Source organism: Drosophila willistoni, assembly GCF_018902025.1.
Source record: "Drosophila willistoni isolate 14030-0811.24 chromosome 2R unlocalized genomic scaffold, UCI_dwil_1.1 Seg167, whole genome shotgun sequence".
Classification (NCBI taxonomy): domain Eukaryota; kingdom Metazoa; phylum Arthropoda; class Insecta; order Diptera; family Drosophilidae; genus Drosophila; species Drosophila willistoni.
This window is the reverse complement of record NW_025814050.1, coordinates 23,729,404-23,747,497: the sequence shown is the minus strand read 5'-3', so window position 1 is coordinate 23,747,497 and position 18,094 is coordinate 23,729,404. Positions and strand designations below refer to the sequence as shown.

General features: G+C 35.5%; 2 protein-coding genes across 2 annotated transcripts; one reads left to right on the top strand and one right to left on the bottom strand.

The window, feature by feature from the left end:
* The first annotated feature begins 179 nt into the window (after positions 1–179).
* LOC26529319 (transcriptional regulator ovo) lies at positions 180–17,767 on the top strand. Its single transcript, XM_047010652.1, has 3 exons — positions 180–570; positions 15,269–17,282; positions 17,700–17,767. The coding sequence occupies exons 2-3, from the start codon at positions 15,452–15,454 to the stop codon at positions 17,765–17,767; spliced, it is 1,899 nt and encodes a 632-aa protein (XP_046866608.1). The 5' UTR covers positions 180–570; positions 15,269–15,451.
* LOC6646598 lies at positions 4,636–5,611 on the bottom strand. The gene is made up of 3 exons (XM_002069253.4): positions 5,508–5,611; positions 5,064–5,248; positions 4,636–5,005 (listed from the first exon to the last, which is right to left on the bottom strand). Exons 1-3 carry the CDS (start codon positions 5,513–5,515, stop codon positions 4,779–4,781), a joined length of 420 nt encoding a protein of 139 aa, XP_002069289.2. The 5' UTR covers positions 5,516–5,611; the 3' UTR covers positions 4,636–4,778.
* Positions 17,768–18,094: the final 327 nt, after the last annotated feature.

The following is an 18,094-nucleotide window of genomic DNA, read 5'->3' as shown; positions in this document are numbered from 1 at the left end:
GGCGTCGCTCAGACTGCTGCGGTTTGGCGCTCTCTCTCTCTCTCGTTTTCTCAGCCAGTCTCTTTTTCTCTTCCTCTCTCCCACGCGCGATAGACCGTTCGTTTCACGTCGTTTTCTTCGTCTTCGTTTTTACTCTGAAATCGTGTGGCGGCTCATTTACAGTTTTTCCATAGCGGCGGGCGTCAATCAAATGTTTGCCGCGTTTGCAAACGGTTCTCTGTGTGCATGTGTGTGTCTTCTGTGAATTTTTGTGGGCGGTTAAGTTTTTGTTGTTACTTTTTAACAGTACGTCTCTCCATGTGCGTCGTAGTCGTCGTCGCGTTACCGTTATAAATCGGTTGTGTCGTGTGTCGCTATTTGATATGTTACCGCGCAATTGCCAACACTAAATTACATGTGAAAAATTAAACAAAAATAAAGGAAAGTAAATTAAATTAAAAAAGGGGAAAAATTCAAAATTAAAAAAATCGAAATTGTTGTTTGGCTCTCCGTGCGTCTTGTGTTCCTGTGTGTGTGTATTTAGTTAAGTGCAAGTGTAAAGGAATTCCAACAAAAAGCCATTAACCAAAAGTAAGTAACATATGTTGACCCAAACCATTGCAAATAAAGCCAATTTTTCTTTATTTAAGCTGTCTCACTAACTTTTTTATGATTTTGAAAGTGATTTAAATAAAGGATTCGATCAAAAATTCATACAATATGTTAGCAATTCACACGCACACATAACATCACTCTCACACACACACACAGAGACTTACATATGTATAGGCAAACTTACCGCTATCTCTCTGACGTGTGTGAGTGTGTTGGTTTTAGCGAATTGGCAATAGTTTTTGTGGCACAAGCAGCAAATAACAACAACAATATTAATACAAAACAGAAGAAAAAATGAAAGAAAAACACAAAAAAAAAAACAAGTGCACAATGCATTCAGCAAAAGCAACTCAACCAGTTGTGGCCGTCGCAGCCGTCTCTTGACGCAACTATAGCGTTGCCTACAACCACCTTGCGTTGCCCCCACTTACACCATCACCACCTCTTTCTGTCATGGGCGTAGTCGGGATAACAAATGATTATCTATAGCGAGTGTTTTTTGAAAAGAGATTTTTGAAAATATCTTAAGGAAACTTTATTGTGTCTAAATCATTCTTATGAGTTTAAAATCATAAAATATTTGAAAGTGAAAAAAAAGTCTCAAATATAAAACCTAAATTCTTTCTTTGGCAAAAGAAAGATTTTTGAACACAAAGTTGAAAGACGTCCAAGACTGTTTAGAAGGTAAAAGATTTTGCAAAAGTTTTCAAACCGGGTCATACTTAACCGTTTTGCAATAAATATATGTATATGTATATACATACATACATATGCATATGTATATGTATGGTTCACTTTTCATACGATTTTCAAAAAGTAAAACAAGATAAATTTGATTTGAATTGATTTGCTGTTCTATTTGAGTTTGAAAAGGCCTAACCTAAGTCACTAAATCGCCGGGTTATACTTTATAATACTTCTCGGGAAACGGGTTAAAATTTCCTTACCACCTTTTCGTTGCGCCTATGTTGGTTTTCCCTGTCCTCAACCCGTTCAGCTCCTTCACTTCATCTGCATGGTCGGGGCTTCCTCTGCTTCTCTTCGGGTTTGTTGTTTTTTTTTTTTTTTGGTATTTGTTTTTTATTTTATTTCACCACGCGAAAAGTAAAGCTTAGTCCCGACACTTGTCGCGCCTTTTGGGTAAGGTCTGCTTTTGCTTTTTGCCTTTGCTTTTGATTTTGCTTTTGGCTGTTGCACGTTTGCGTCTTTTGGCATTTCACACACATACACACTTCCCTCCTATTTGCCCCCCAACCCGCTGCTTCTCGTAGCTTCAACAAGCATTTATATTTACATCGTGTTGCCGTTGCTTTGGATGGCTCAAAGCTTTTTGTTCGATTTCCATTTTATTTGCGTTTTTTCGTCTTCTTCGTCTTTATTATCTATTTGTTTTTTTGCTGCTTCTTCTTTTCTATATAATTGCATTTTGTGCACTTTTAATCGAGTTTGACTTGGTTTGAAGCTTTACTTCATTCAATTTTTGTTGATGGTTGTTTTCACATTGGCAGGTCTTAACTGAATGCTTAGTCAAAGTTTTGTAATTGACCTTGACGTCACACACACGTACATACATATATCCACGCCCACTCCCACTAGCAGACACCCACACCCACACACACACACACACACACAGTAACAGGCGTTGTAATAGAGATTAATACTTATGATGTAAAGAGCACGGGGAACAATTTCGTTTCATTTGTTTGCAATTATAATTTGCTCAATTAGCCTTAATTAAGCTTGTCAATGGGTAAATGTGCCCTGCAAAGGACATAGAAAGTCTGAAGTTTTGGTCAATATGGCAAAGAAATTCAATGTCAATAAAGTTGCAAAAACTGGAAGATTTAATAAATTTTTTTTATATGTAAATAAATAACCTTAATCCTGGCTCATTTACTTCAAGAATTCTTTAGGTCAGTGTTTCTTAAAATAAATAAGACAATACAGAGTATTGTCTATGAGAATATATTTTAAACTAAAACTAGTTTAGAATTATAATGATTTATTAGTTAAATTAGGCTTAGATAGACTGAACTCTGCAACCTCATTTATTAAAAAACTCTACTAATAGGTGAAACTAGACACTGAATGAAAATGTACTGACTTAATTAATGCAATTTAATTGATAATTTTTTTTTATAGAAAATTAATTTTTTTATAGAATTTTTATTTTTATTTTTTATCTGCAGTAATAAGGATGTTATATAAGCTAGGCAGTCAAAAAACATTATTAAAATGCTAAAATTTGTATTTAAATTTGCAGTCTAAGTGGAGCCATCACGTTGAAATGAGATTAAGTGTGTGTCTAACAGATTTTGAAAATACTTTTTTCCATTACAACATAAACGAAAAAAGTTGTGTCAACAGCTGTTAGCCCAATCATCCCCCGAAAATCCTTTTTGATAACCTACCTCACCACAGACGAACACACTCGAAAGTGAAATCAACTTGTATGTGTGTATGTATACAAAACAAGGCAACAATATGTTTATCTGCTAATCATGGAAATGTGATGCGGTGGGGCACAATAACTTGAAAAAAAAAACAAAATGAAAGAAAAACGTCAAAACAGCTCTTAGGACGAAGTCCCAACCAAGCAACTTACCAGCCATATGCCAAAAAGCATTGAAAAAGGGGAAGGGGAGAGAGGAGAGCGCGTGGGAGCTTGCGGACGACAAAAGGGGTGGGAGGTGGAGGTGGGATGGTGGAAACTGAAGTCTCTCAGTAAGTTGCTTTGACATTTCATTGTCTGGCCACGCGCGCATCATGAACAAAATACAAGCGCAAGGTCCTTTTCAAAAAAGGTAATCCTACATAGACACACACACACACACAATAGAATATATGTATGTATATATACAGGAACGAAAAAGAAATCTTTCTGCCGGCTGCCAGCAGCTTTCTATGTATGCCAGTATGCCGAAAAAAGGCAAGAAAATAACTTTACTCTGTTTCGTTCTGTTTCGCTCGCCCACGCGAGCATCAAGTCACATCAGCACACCCCAACCCCGACCCCGAACCCCACACCCACACCCTCCCTTACCCAACCACCCCTGCCACCAACAAAACGACCTTATCGTTCACACCTTGCCCCAACGTCGACTTCAAACATTTGTTGCACTCTCCTTCTCGTATTTAAGCTCACTCGTTACTCACCACACCAAAGCCTTCGCGTTTGCTCGTTCTCTCAATTTGACTTCTCTCGGCTTTGCTCTCTCTCTGTTTACATTGCATTTTATTGTGCCATTGCTATCCTCTCTCTATCTCTCGCTGTCTCTTTTTCTCTACTTCTCTGCCTGTGTTTCTCTCACTCACTGCCGGCATTACCGACGTCATAGCAAAGGTCATAACCAAACGGTACAAAAGGCATACAACAGAACGAGATGGGAGGATGGGAGGATGGGAGAATCGGGGATGGGGCAAATGTTCCTTGATGTGGGCGATGATGGCTTTTTACGTGGGGCGGGAAGTTCTGTCGGTGGGTGGGATGGTTTTTGGGCCCAACCGTATGGTCAATGCGCACTGCAAATTGGTACTTGGCGTAGAAGGCGACGCTTCATTTGGTTTTCAAATTGAAAAGGAAGCAACGGAAAAATGAGACGCGATGGGATGCGACGCGACGCTTTGTCGAAAGGCGGTTTCTTGTCGTCTGGTCCCATTGCCATGAGTTTGCCCCCGCTAATTGAGACATTTGTCAACTTGCACAAATGAGTGGTCATTTCTCAAAGTGTTCAGCGACAGCATTCAGCATTCGAAGATGGCACAGTCCCTTCAAGGAAGTACCAGAAGTATGAGAAAGAAACAACAACAAAGTTAATTTTGAGTAAATTATACAGACACGTGGAAATGGAATGGGGTACTGTTTGAACTGTTTTTAGTGACGAAGGATAATAGAGTGGTAGATCCGTTGTTTTTATCACCCGTTAAAGGATCAAAGAGACCGCTTGATGATGATGAACATGTATCCAGTTCGATCTGAATACCAAATAAAAGAAATGCCTTTGTGACTACTTTTTTGTGCTAAAATCTTATACAAACACATTTTAGGTGGAGCTCCTTTGATTTTTAGTTATTTTTAGATGCCGAGCAGTAGAGGTACACGGATTTGCAAGTGAACAAAACAGAAAATTTTTGATAACTATACGCCAATCATTTTAAACACTTTTAATCTAAGCAATGTTGGATTAAATTTGTCGTTTGATTGCGTTAATGTTGCTGGTTGATTGCAAACGCTTTGGCCCAGTGCGTACAACCTGTGGCATCAATGTTGTCGTCGATTGTGTGCCGTAACCTTGCTTTTTAGCCATCATTCTCTTTTCGACAATTGATGGGATTTCAATATTATCATAATCCAAATTCTTAATGTCCGACATCAGGCTAGAAAAGGTCATGGGCGCTAAAAAGTAACGACCTAAATAAAGTAGGTAGTAAGTCGATTTCGAAGAGTTTTAGTAATTTTCGATAATTACCATTTAATTTCTGTAGAAATCCGGCGAGTTCACCCATCTCCAGAGTTTGTTTCACTGGTTTTTTAAGATCTTCCGTTGATAGCTCCGTATGTTTGGCTATGGTCATAACAATCTCGCGCAGGGTCGCCGGTGACTTCAGTGACTGCAATGTATGCATTATGATTGCTCCGTTGAAATTGGGCATTCTGAAAGGTTTTGGTTAATAAATTGGAGATTATATCAAAATTCTAGTATGAATTCAAGTTGGGAAACTAATGTATTATTGTTGAACGTTTGCTTCTAGAATAATGTGTGTGTGTCAAACAAGAAATATTGTGTAAATGTGAGGGCCTTCTACGATTTTTTCAATTGAAAACATCGAAGATGTGACAGAGAAGTGTGTAAAATATTCGATGTTGGAGTTTCTGTTATAATTCCTTTATCACCAAGTGACGAGCCCATTACCTAAACATTCTTGATTCCAGTGTGACTTAAACATGAAAAATTAAAAGTTTGTTAATTTCCTTTTTTCGACGCTAAATTTAAGGAAACTTTTTTCGATTAAACTGTATAGTATATAATATTTCATAAAAGAATAAAATTATAAACAATGTTGTGCTTTGCTTCAGGCCAATTAAGTAGAGCGTAATTCTAATTTAATAAAAAAATTTGGTTGGACGTTTAAACTTATTGAATTAGCTTTGGCTTTGGTCTGAAAGTTTTTCGAATGTTCTATCAGTTGTTCACAGCTTTAATGGCAGAGAATTCAGGCAAATATCCTTCAAAATCAAGCGGGTATTTTTTCATGGGATTTAACTTTGCTGGGTTCCAATTGTTATTCTTAGATAATTGGCAACAAAAAATTGTCCACTACTATGTTTTTTTTGACGTTTCGTTTTCCCTTTCATCTCTTTTGTCGAGCTACGTCAATCTTTTGTTTATCGCTCTTCAATGTTGATTTTGACGATGATTATATGTGGGACAGTGAGCTGATATCTATCAATAAAATAACAACAATTTTGCCACGTTCCAGTTCGATGTGTGTCAGTGAAATATTGCCTGTTATTTACATCAGGCGCCACTCTGATAAAGCGGGTATATTCACTAAGGACACCTAACATCGGAATAGAAGCTAAAAGTAAGTAGTTTAAAAAGGTGTTTGTGACAGCAACCAAGTTGAGTGTGTTAATTAACAATCAAGGCATGAAGACGAAACCGCAACTGCAACTAATTGATTAGCCGATACCAAACCTGGAACTTTATTTTCTTACCTCTGTTCTTGATTTCACAAAGTCAACGGCTTCAACAAATAATAATTGAACCACAGGGTATAGAAATTTCAGCTTCAGATGGCAGTTATCCCGCCTCTCTGCTTGTTGTGTCTCTTTGCTGACGCTAATCAGCAGAGTTGTTGTGGGTGTACGTGTGTAAGTGTGTGTGCATGTGCTTGTGTGTTTGAACAGTTAGTCAAAGTATCTAAAAATAGTAACAGAAACATATGGCATATGGAAGGTTTAATTAAACCGACTGAGAAAACTTTGGTTTGTTTTTTTTTGGAGCCCGTACAAAAGACGAAAACGAGTGGCATCAATCATTTTTATAGTGGCAATTAAAGCTTAAACAGCTGTCAAGTCGACTGACAAGTCAAGATGTCATTACCATGACTGGTGATACTACGTGTGTGTGTGTGTGTGTGTGTGTGTGTGACAAAAGATCGTTTTTCCGCTGTTACCAATAATATAATATTAATTTTTTTAAGTAAAGGAACAAGCAGAGCAAAAAATCGAAAAAAATAACGAAAACGTTGACAGACTTCTGGAGTAAGAGCACAGCAAAATTCTTTCTGCCTTCTTTGCTCTCTCTCTCACTGTGACAGCAAACGGTAATTTAATCAAAAAGTGTCAGACAGAGTCTGCCATATGGCAGCCATTGAAGCGTTCACGTGACACGCCATTCTAACATGGCATAAAAAATAAAAGATGAGAAAAAATGGCAAATGGCAAGCAACAACAGCCAAAGGAAAAGCGGATGTTGGGAAACAAGTTAGAAGGCAAAAAGGCTGTGTCAAAACCGGAATAAAAAAAAAATCTGAAAACAGCAAACCAACGAAACGAAGTTAGTTATATCCTTATTAATCTGTAAACGATTGGGTTGCCTGCTGGATATCTTAAAGAGTAAAGTTGGCAAAGATTTATTTTTTCAACTATATGACAAATATTTTGCTTGTAAAATAGATTGTATTTTGTTCTATATACGATCATTTATTGTAGATATGTTAATACAAATTCAAAGACCAATTTAAAATTTTATATTTGCCTAATCTTATAAATTTTCTTGTTTTTTTAATGGATTTCTTTTAAGTTCTCTCTTAATTCCCATTACCGATTTGACAAAATATTCTCACTTACGAATATGCCCAGTTGGTACTTCTTAATAGCTCGACTTTTACCATTGGCGGATGCAGAAAGAAAAATGTGACAAAATATGCAAAAATTGTGCGTGGGCAGCGCATTAAAGTATGCTACATACTTTGTTATTTTTTGCGTTAGGTCCAAACAGGATGTTTGTTGTGTGCGTGTGTGTGGGTAGGTTAAATTCTGTTTGATTTCCGTTTTAGATAGACAGCTAAAAATAGAGTAAGCTAAAAATCTGAAACCAAATGGAAAATAATAATGCATAGAAGCGGTGGGGACTTGTTTCAAAGTTTGTTCAAACATTACATTCTTCATATTTACATATGTACAACCGATACTTACATACATACTTACATACATACATAAGTGGATGAAATTCTCTCGAAAATAGAAAGAATTCTACATATGCCACTTGAAAATGCAGTGTAAATGTTATTTTAACACTTGTCAGTGTTGGAAGGAACAAAAAAGAAGAACGAAAGCGAAATAAGAAGAACAAAACAAAAACCTGACACAGGAGATGGCCAAACGGTGTGTGACAGAGAAAATGAAAGGTAGAATAGAGAAAAACCAAATGGTTTTAGAATATAGTAGGTTATCTTGTATGTGTGTGTGTTTCTGCACATATGTAAGTTCTGTGTGTGTGTGTGTGCGCAAATACCAGAAGCTAAAAGGTAACCTAACACGCTTCTCGCATATTATTTATGTGAGGTGATAAAACGTTGTGTAGTTGCTTACTGTCTGTGTCTATCTCGTTGTGTATGTGTGTGTGTACCAAAAGGAATGACTATTTGAGAATTTAAAGCGTGGATAGAAGCAAACGTAATTTACAAGTCATTCGCAATAGAATGTATATAGAGAAATAATGGCTGATAATGACTGACAAATATTTTCAACCAGTGGTCGGTGTTAACTTTTTTAATTTGATGATAAGATCCAGTACCTTTTATGGATAGTTGCATCGAATCTCATATGCTCTTTCTGTCAGTCAAATTTTTGTGTATTTTTTTTTCCGTTTCATCTATCGGGCATTTAATTTTTCGGACTTTGCATATAAATATATGAATATCTGTTATTCTTCATATGAATTGATTCTGGTATTGCAGGAAATATGCTCAATTAATGGTTAGTGAAAGTGTTCTCTACACTTTTCACCAATATGCAGATATTTTCCTTTCATATCTGCAACATTTGACATATATGCAGAGTCAGGAGTGTGTGGCCAAAGGTATGTCAGATGCCTGTGTCTTGCTGTCTCTCTTTGAGTGTGTGTGTGTGTGTGTTTGTGTGATAAACGACAGCTTCAGCATTCTGACAGTTATACTTGCTATGGTTTCCGAAAAGGACCTGCCATGTTCTTGTCCTCTCACCGTCGCTGTTGTCCGGTATTGTGTCCTGTGGTCTATACATAAGACCCATGCAAGTGACAAATTATATGCACAATGGCACAATTTTTGCTGCTGCTAACGTTGACTTTGACTCTGGTCAGGACACGTGTATGAGAAGAATGAAATGTATGATCTTGCCTATGTATGTATATGTGTCTGCGTGTGTATCAGCATCGGTGTCATTTTGGTTTGTCTATATGAAATATGTGTTGCATTTCACAATACGATAAACTCTGAACTGTGTCCACCCACCCAAATTGCTTGCCAAATTCCTTTTTCCATTCATTATATCTCATATACATATATCTTAAATCATCTAAATGATGGTTGTTTGTTGCTTTCATACACGCACATACATACATAGATTGAACGCTGTTGTATGTAATATTCGAGGTGTGACCAGTTTATCTTCTTTAAATTCTACATAAGTGATCTAAATATGCAGAAATAACTTTACAAGTATTTTGATGTTAATAGAGAGTAATCGGTGGGAAAAATTCACTTTCTAAAATGATTTAACAAAAAATCTAACTTTTAAATCATTCAATTCACATGGCTTTGAATGCTTTGGTCTTAGGGGTTTTGTAGAGTTCCCGAGTGCCCTAAATGCCGCTGATATTTGAAAACTGATCTATCATTATATTATAAAACACACCTCGTTGCTCTATGTTTTATACGAGTAAAACTTGTAATGAAATTTGAAATGGGACTCTAAAGAATTTATTATTCTACCGCTTATACCTTGTCTTCTTCTATAAATTGTCAATTTTAATTGACTCGTTTTTGCTCTGCATTTAGTTATGTGTGTGGTTATTTGTGTTTCGGAAGGGGCTCTGGTGGTTATTTGTATGCACGTGACTGTGACTCTGTCTGTGTGGCTTCTTTCCAGGCTACTTGAGATGCGTTTTACGACCCACATATGTTACACAAATTGATTTGCATTTTCCCCATTTTGTAAGTGAATTATAAATTACATTACATTTTATGGATGAAACCAATAGAGTACAGCATGTTGGAAATTTCTATTTATTTACATACAGACATACAGACAGAGACATTCTGAATTAAATAGTATTTAAAATTTAATTTGAAGCTTACATATGTGTGTATTTCTTAGACAAACAGTTTTCTAACCCATAGAAATGTGACAGTATAATTGGATAGCCGGAACGAATTTCATTATTTTATACATTATCTGCTTCTCGAGCATAATAATTTTTATTTGGCAAGGATGTTTGGTTCATTGGATTTGTTAAAATGTTTTGTCACTATTCTTAAAGGCCTTGATCGCCTCAGTGTAGCTTACATTTAGATGTATCTGATGTATTAAGATGGGTCTTAAGAAAGAAAGCAATACCAGTTCAAAGACTAAACAATTACAATTGAAGTCAACTAATTTTTTTTTGCTATTATTGTAGCTGCACTTAAACAACTGTAATATAATCTTGTAGATCGTTTTGTAAGGTATATAAATCAATGGTCTGCCTAAAAGTATGCTGTACACGAAATATGTGATTTTTATTTTTTTTTTGGCTCATACCGAAACGAACTTGCCTGGAAAGCAGAATTTGCCTGCTTGAAACATTTACAGTGAAACCTCGATATAACGAACTTCGTTATAACGAAAAACCCAATATAACGAATTTTTTGTTAAGTCCCTTGAAAGGACTAAGGTTTTACATTTCAGTACCTATAGCGAATCAATAGATATAACGAATAATTTTGCGATCCCCCTCAGATTCGTTATATCGAGGTTTCACTGTATTTCATTTGCTGTTGTTGTTGTATTTTCTTATTTAAGTCAATTAATTGAAGCCATTTGAGGCTCTTACACTCTTGGACTCTTCTCTTTGCTCCATCTGTCTGCCTTTTCCAAGACTTGCGTCATTTTCATGCGGGTAACTTTTACGCACTTGCGTCTTAATTACTCACACCAAAAAATGGAGCTACCAGTCCCCAAAGTCGGCCAGCTCCTCCGTCAACTGCCCTCGGTTCCCCCCACTAACCAAAAGCATTGCCACCTTGCCAACTTAAATCCTTAAGCTCCTTTAAGAGTTCTATGTACGTGAATGTTTGTGTATGTGTGTGTGTGTGTGTGTATGTGCATGAATTCTATGTAGGCTAAGAGCGGCTCCCTCATTTGCCTGAAGTTTTCCTTTACTTTTCTTTTCTTTTTTTCTTATTTCTTTGCTATCAGTTGTTGTAAGGCTTAGGCAGAATTTTCTTCATTTTTTTATACGTTTTATCCTGGTTCTGCAACATGTTTGCATTTCATTTGTTAGCAGCTTGTCAACATTTTTTATCTATGCTTTAGTCTTTGGGCTCTCCTTTAAAGCCTTTCCGGTTCCTGGCCATGTCATTTGTCAAACGTCATGTGTGTGTGTGTATGTTTGTGTGTTTGGCTATGTAGGCGTAACAAAATTTATTATGTCTGTGTCTCGTATATGTATACGTATACGTAATAATTTAACAAATTAATACAAATATTAATCATACGCCCGTAAGATCAAAAAGGAAGGATGGAAATTAAAATAGAAATTAGTGTCGTAAATTGGTTTGCTTTTGAGCCCTTAGGCCTCATTTTCCTGCCATTTTCTTGTTGGTCAGCAAATTGGAAGTTTAACTTGTTGCGCTCCAAATGGCACGAAAAACGACAAAACTTCTGCGTCGTGAGAAAGCAGAGAGAGAGAGAGAGAGTATGAGAGTGAAGAAATCACAGATAATATGAGAGAATGTGCGATAGAGAGAGAGAGAGAGAGAAAGAATAGGAGTTGAGTCAGGTAATTGAGTGAAAGTCAAGCTGAGGTTGCTTTCCGTTGAGTGAAAGTTTGCCAAGGAAGTTTGTGGTGGAAATACCTTGAAGAAGTTAACAAAAAAAAAAAAAATAAATGTTCTTTCATAAATGTTAAATTGTTTATAAAGTTGTGGTATGTTTAGATTTTACGGTTTTAGCTTTGAGTTTGGTTGGGCTTAACATTTATTTACTTTACTTCTTTTTTATAGCTTTAGTAAATCATTTGTACGGGGTCAGCCAATAGTAACTTAACGGAAATTAGGCTTATCCATCTCTTGTATTTTTTTTTTAAATACTTAAAAAAATATTTAACGAAAGTGTTTATAATTTAAATTCGAGATAATTTGATCAATTTGGTGACTTTATTCAATTTATTTATTGATTGATACTAAATTTATAAAATGAAAATAAAAATCTCCTTCCACTATTATCACCGCATTTGAGGTGACTTTAAATAAAAATTGTATTTGATAAAAATGATAAGTCTTTAATAAATTTGTGATCTGTTTTAAAAAAATTCACGTCTATATAAAATACATACATCTATATTCGATTTCAATAAAAAATGCTTTTTAGAGTAGAACGACTTTACTTTACCCTTGTTGTCATGGTTGAATTTAGAATAAAAATAACTTATTAATAATAATTTTGATTCCCATTTCAAAAATTAATTCTCAACTTGAACTCCAAGAGATATTGTTTGATTAAATCTTCTTAAATTTCGTTATTGGAGCTTGATTTTTCCCCCTAGAATGACAAATTCTCTATAGAAAATATATTGGAAATTCGAGGTGCCTTTATATTTTTAGAATCATTACTTAAAAATCTTGGTCAAGCAAAATTTAAATGCAATTGGGGGCGCAGAAGTTCAAATACATCGAAGTAACACTCATTCAGTCTACAATTCAATTTGAAATATAATAAACAAATATAATTGGAACAGGGCCCATTGAGGGCTACCTTCCTGGTGCCTTTACAAACATCTGCCCAAAATCAATATACCCCTTTAGCATCGGCTTATACATATATCCGCTACCAAACAGAAACTGCCAAATGCAGATGGCAAATCAAATGGCAATTCAACACTCACACATAAACACACACTTACCCACACAACAGCAATGACTATAACAACAACAAAATACAATACGCAAACGCAAAATCTGAACTTTTTGTATCCTGTAGCCACACAAAAAGGGTATATTGAACGTACCAACATGAACAATTTTCCATAATATTAAGTTTAGATGGGACGGAGTATTTTAGAGTGGGGATTTTGTTATGATTGTTTTTTTTTTTTCATTATTTATAATTCGGTTAAACATTTTCAATATTTTATGCACTTTGCCCTTAAAAGTGGCCAATGCGGCGTATGTGGAATATTTGCATAAAAATCCGCATTTACCTACTTACTTGTATGTACCCATATGTGTGTGAAATTCAAGTGCCAAATGTGCACTAGTTCTGACATTTGTTTTCTACACTTTAATTTAACAGTTATAGAATACTTAATTTTACATTGATTGCTAAATTAATTATCAATTGAGAATAATTATACACTCAATCAAATTATAAATACATACATTTCATGGGATGTGCTCTAGAAATGTATAGGCACATGTTTTGTGCCTAGTCTAAGCTATTAAATTTTGTATACGGAAACTTTACGAATAAAAATTATTATTTTCATATTTATATAACTAATAAAATAACTAATCGAAAATTATAAAACTAACTAATAACTTGGCTATGATGATATTATAATATCAGATCAAATTAAAATTGTGTGTAAAGTCCAATGTATAAATTACTTTCAGTTTTTTGGAATTATCACTAAATAGTATTTATCATACATTCAGTTCAGCCCATATAAGTATGCTATGTAATTTTCCCTTTATTCTGGTATTTGGTATAACCAAAAATTAAACCCAAATCTAAACCAAACTATCTGCTAAAATAAACCAAATAATTTATCTACTAATTATTTAGCAAAACTGACAAAATTTTTGGTCTTTTAACTTTTGCCACCAAAAAATAAATAAATTAAACAAAACATAGAGAGAAAGAAGAAAAGCAAACAAAATTATCTAAAAATATTGTTGGTCATAAAATTTGCATTTTGTAAACTATTTACCCAAAAAAATTTGGCCACAACATAATTGCATTGCTCATTTCCATTTTCATTTCCATTTTCCGTTGGCGATTCTGTTGCAAAGTAAAATGTAAATTTTCGTTTTTTTTTTTAATTCAACAACAAATATTTGTACACTTCAATAATTACGGAGAAACATTCGAGTATTCAATTTCCCCTGCCCCCTGTTGCACGCCCTAATTGAAGTGATTCATTTAAAATTAAATACGAGTGGAACAGAATGAGATAGATAGCAGAGAGAGAGAGAGAGAGAACATAAAATATTTAAACTGAAAATTATTGCAGAAATTATTTAATAAACAGAGCCATAAAAGAAAGTCAGTTGGTCTACTGGGGTCGGATAAGGAGAATGAAATATAGTAAGTAAAGCAACTTGTGCGGTAGGGGGCGTGGCAGACAAAAGACGACAAGCATTATCAATAAGCTGCCAAGCGTTGCAATGCGCTTGCCATTTTTTCTTCTTTATCATGTTTCAACGTCCGAATCATATTTTTATTTTTTTAACTCTCCGCAAACTTGAAAAATGCAATTAAGTTGCGTATCAAAAGACATGGCAGCATCAAGAAATTGGTGGAAGTTGGGGTGATGTTGGGGTACATACGGGGAAGATTGGGCTGGTCCTTTTTATATACTTACTAGAGTCTTGTGGTGTAAAATGAAAAGTCTCAAAAGCAAAAGAAAAGCCACAAATTTAATTAGTCCAACACAAGGAATATAAATTAATATAAATGAAAAAATGCTGCAAATGTTGAAAGTCCTTGAGGTTATCTAACGAAGCTTTTACATAAAACATTTTAAATGCATTTGACTTGAATATATCTTCTCCCTTCCCATCTTTTGCCAAAGCAATTATTAACTTTTACTTATTGTTAGACACTTAGTACATATGTAAATATAGTATACTGTTATAATTTAACCTTATTTGTTCTTATTATTTGTTTTTTGTAAATTTTACAAGTAAAGCATATATTTTCGTTCTTAGATATCCAAGATTTTATTAGATTCTATTTCATCCATCTAATTGATTTAATTAATTGAATTGTTTTTGACATTTTGTTGATTTTTGATTTTTGTCACATGATAAATTATTCAAGTCCACAAGAGAAATCTTTGCCGTATAATACCAGCTTAGATTTAGATTTCAATCAAATTACTTTCTTACCTGTTGCCGTTTGTTGACAAAATTTCGAATTGGATTTTTTGCCACTTTGTTGCCCAAAAATAAACAGTACAAGTCGACACATACATATGCATCTACTACTTGCATTTATGATTTGCTTTTAATTAAAATAAATATTTAATGAGTTTCAATAAACAAAACAAATTTGTTGAGTAAATATGAAGCGAGAGAAAGTTAAAGACAAGGACCAAACTTTCGTGTACCAAAAATAAACTGAAACTTTTGTGTAAAAAGTATAAAAAAGTGCAGAGCTCTTTTTGGTAATAATAATTTTTTATATTTTCGTTCTCCATTTCAGGAGCTAAAAATTAAACAAGTGTATGGAAAGGTCTTCATTGATTATTGATGAGGATAATTTTGCCCAAAAGTTTTCTGGCAAAATGGATACCATAAAAAGGCAGCAACGTAGTCGCAATACAATTCTTGGGCAAGCTTAGAACAATTTTTGCGAAACAAACTTAAAGAAGAAGTCATTAGAAAAATGGCTGCTTTAACTGTAGGCAGTCCCACATCCAAATTGAATCCCATGTTGTGTGATGATTGCGATTATTTTAATACAACATCGGCAATATTTATCGACAACAGCACTCAAACCGAAGATGATGATGATGACGATGATGAGGATGAAGAATTGGAATTGAATATTCCACATAAATCAAAACTAGAACAAATTGTGGAAGAAGATAACGAAATGGATAAGGAGCATGATAAAAATGAAGAAGAAGAGCATGAACAGAAGCAGATAAATTTCGAAAACCTGGAGCAAAATGTGGAAACAAATGGTATACGAAACAATATATATAACGTTAATAATCAAGAAGAGTTAGTATCAAAAGCAGACGAACAAATTATTGAAAAGAATGAAGAACCTGAAAAGTCAGAAGAGAATATAAGACGGATAGAAGATGATGCCGATGAAGAAGATGATGATGTGGCTAGAATTACAGGCTTAGCTTTAGAAATGGGCTATGCTCGCATTATAGACTACGATAATTTGCGTATTATCGAGCATGTTATCGAAAGTGATGAAGATAATGATGATGACGAAGAGGAAGATGGGGCTCCTGATAAGGCAAGTTCATCAGCCAACAACTGTCACAATGTCGTGACTATTACAGTCAAAGATGAACAGGCAGTAGCAACATTGGAAAGTGTAGAAACACCAACAGATTCAGTACCAACTGCAACGCCTGAATCAGTGACAACATCAACTTGTTTGGTAACAGCAGCAGCAGCAACACCTCATATAGTGGATAATAACAACAATAATCGCGGACGTGGTAGCCATGATCAAAGACCAAAGTCAGAACGTAAAGTACAGATAGTAACTCAAAAACCACCAGCGGCAGCATCATCGTTAAAGGCAGCATCATCATCGTTAAATGGCATTGCAGCAGCAGCAACAACATCAAATACTAGTAGCACCTTAATCAAAGCTTTCAAATCAAATCTAACCCCATTGGCACCACCATTTCAACCAGCTGCCTTGAAAGCGAAAATCCAGAATACTTGTAACAACAATGCCAACATCAATAACAACACTAACAACAACATAATGGTGCAGCCGACAACAGGAGCAACAGCTCTTAGTAGTTATGCTACGTATGAGCAGGCAACATTTTATTATCAACAACAGATGGCCACCTTAACGACACCCACACAGCAGCAGCAACAACAGCAACAGTTGTCCCCCAAGCAACAGCAACAGCAGCAACAACAACATCAGCAACATTGTGCTCAACATGCTGGTGTACCGCACATTCATTTACCCTCAAGTTCTGGAAACGGAACTCAATTGCTGCCAGTGCAATTGATTACCTTATCGGGTGCTGCCGCTGCTTCTGCTGCTGGTGCTACTGTCACAGCAGCAACTCCCTCTGCAACAGCAGGAGCGGCTGCAACTGGCGCCGCCTGGCCACTTGTAGAGGCGCCAATTTACATAGACATCAATGGTGAGTTTCGTAGCTTTTGCCCAGCACATGGACCACCAGCAGTGACCAATCCAACTGGCGCCATTTCGCACCATCATCATCACTCTCACCATCAGCATCAACACCACCAGCAGCAGCAGCAGCAACAACAACAGCCACAGCAGCAGCCACATTCAGCAGTGACAAATGTTAATGGAAATCTGGTCCAGGCTGGGCAAGCAGCAACACAGCAGCCTCGTTTATTGCTGCAACTGGACGCAGTCCACCAGCAGCAGCAGCAACAGCAACAGCAACAGCAGCAACAACAACAGCAGCAACAAATCGTTGCCGCTGGCAAGCGCAATAAAGTTTATCGAGGTGAGTGCCCGTTTTATGACATTTGTTGGACTAAAATTTTTCTGCTGTCCCTTTGCCCAAGGCTATATATATATATACGTACACATATTAACTCAGAGAGTTGGGTCTACTATTACATATGTATATTCTATATATGCACACATAATACATATACATATATATGCTTGACTGTGGAAAGCAGCAGGCATAACCAAGCAAGAGATTTGAATTAGTCACATAAAATACCAAGCAAGATTTTTATTTTTTGCAAATGAACAAAATTGTTTTAAAGCCAAACATTTTTCTAATATATTTAATTGGCATGAGAATCACTTTACTTTATTTTCTCTTGAATTTTGAAATTTGTATACCCTTACCCTTGCAAAAAGTGGTCAGAAGTGTGCAACGTATAGAAGGAAGCATCTTCGTCCTTATAAAGTATGTATGTATATTCTTGATCAGCATTAAGAGACGAGTTCATCCGTCCGTCTGTCGGTCTGGATCAACGTCAGTTGAAATTTTGCATGTAGCATTGTATATACAACGTGCAACTTGCAGCATATCTCGGACTGATCGCACTTGGTAGTATAACTAATATATAAATATAATTGTGAGCTAAAATTTAAATATATAGATTTTTATAATAATTCATTTAAACCACCACAGATAAATTCTTCAAATTTTTAAATTACTAAGATGTTTAAGATTTCAAGTGAACCAATTTATGTGAGCTCGATTTTGCCTCCTTTTATATTTCGCCTGCCTAAATTTGTTTTCGCAACGATAATATTCAAGACACCTATGTCATATACATGTGTACTTTTTTGACATATTTTGTTTGTATGTGAGTGTATCCC

Excerpts from the sequence above, each read along its gene's own strand:
- LOC6646598 (XM_002069253.4), bottom strand. Across the intron at positions 5,006-5,063 it reads ATTTCTACAGAAATTAAATG|GTCGTTACTTTTTAGCGCCC; the intron begins GTAATTATCGAA and ends TACTTTATTTAG.
- LOC26529319 (XM_047010652.1), top strand. The coding sequence starts at position 15,452 with ATGGCTGCTTTAACTGTAGGCAGTCCCACATCCAAATTGAATCCCATG. Across the intron at positions 17,283-17,699 it reads GTGCCCGTTTTATGACATTT|CATTAAGAGACGAGTTCATC; the intron begins GTTGGACTAAAA and ends ATTCTTGATCAG.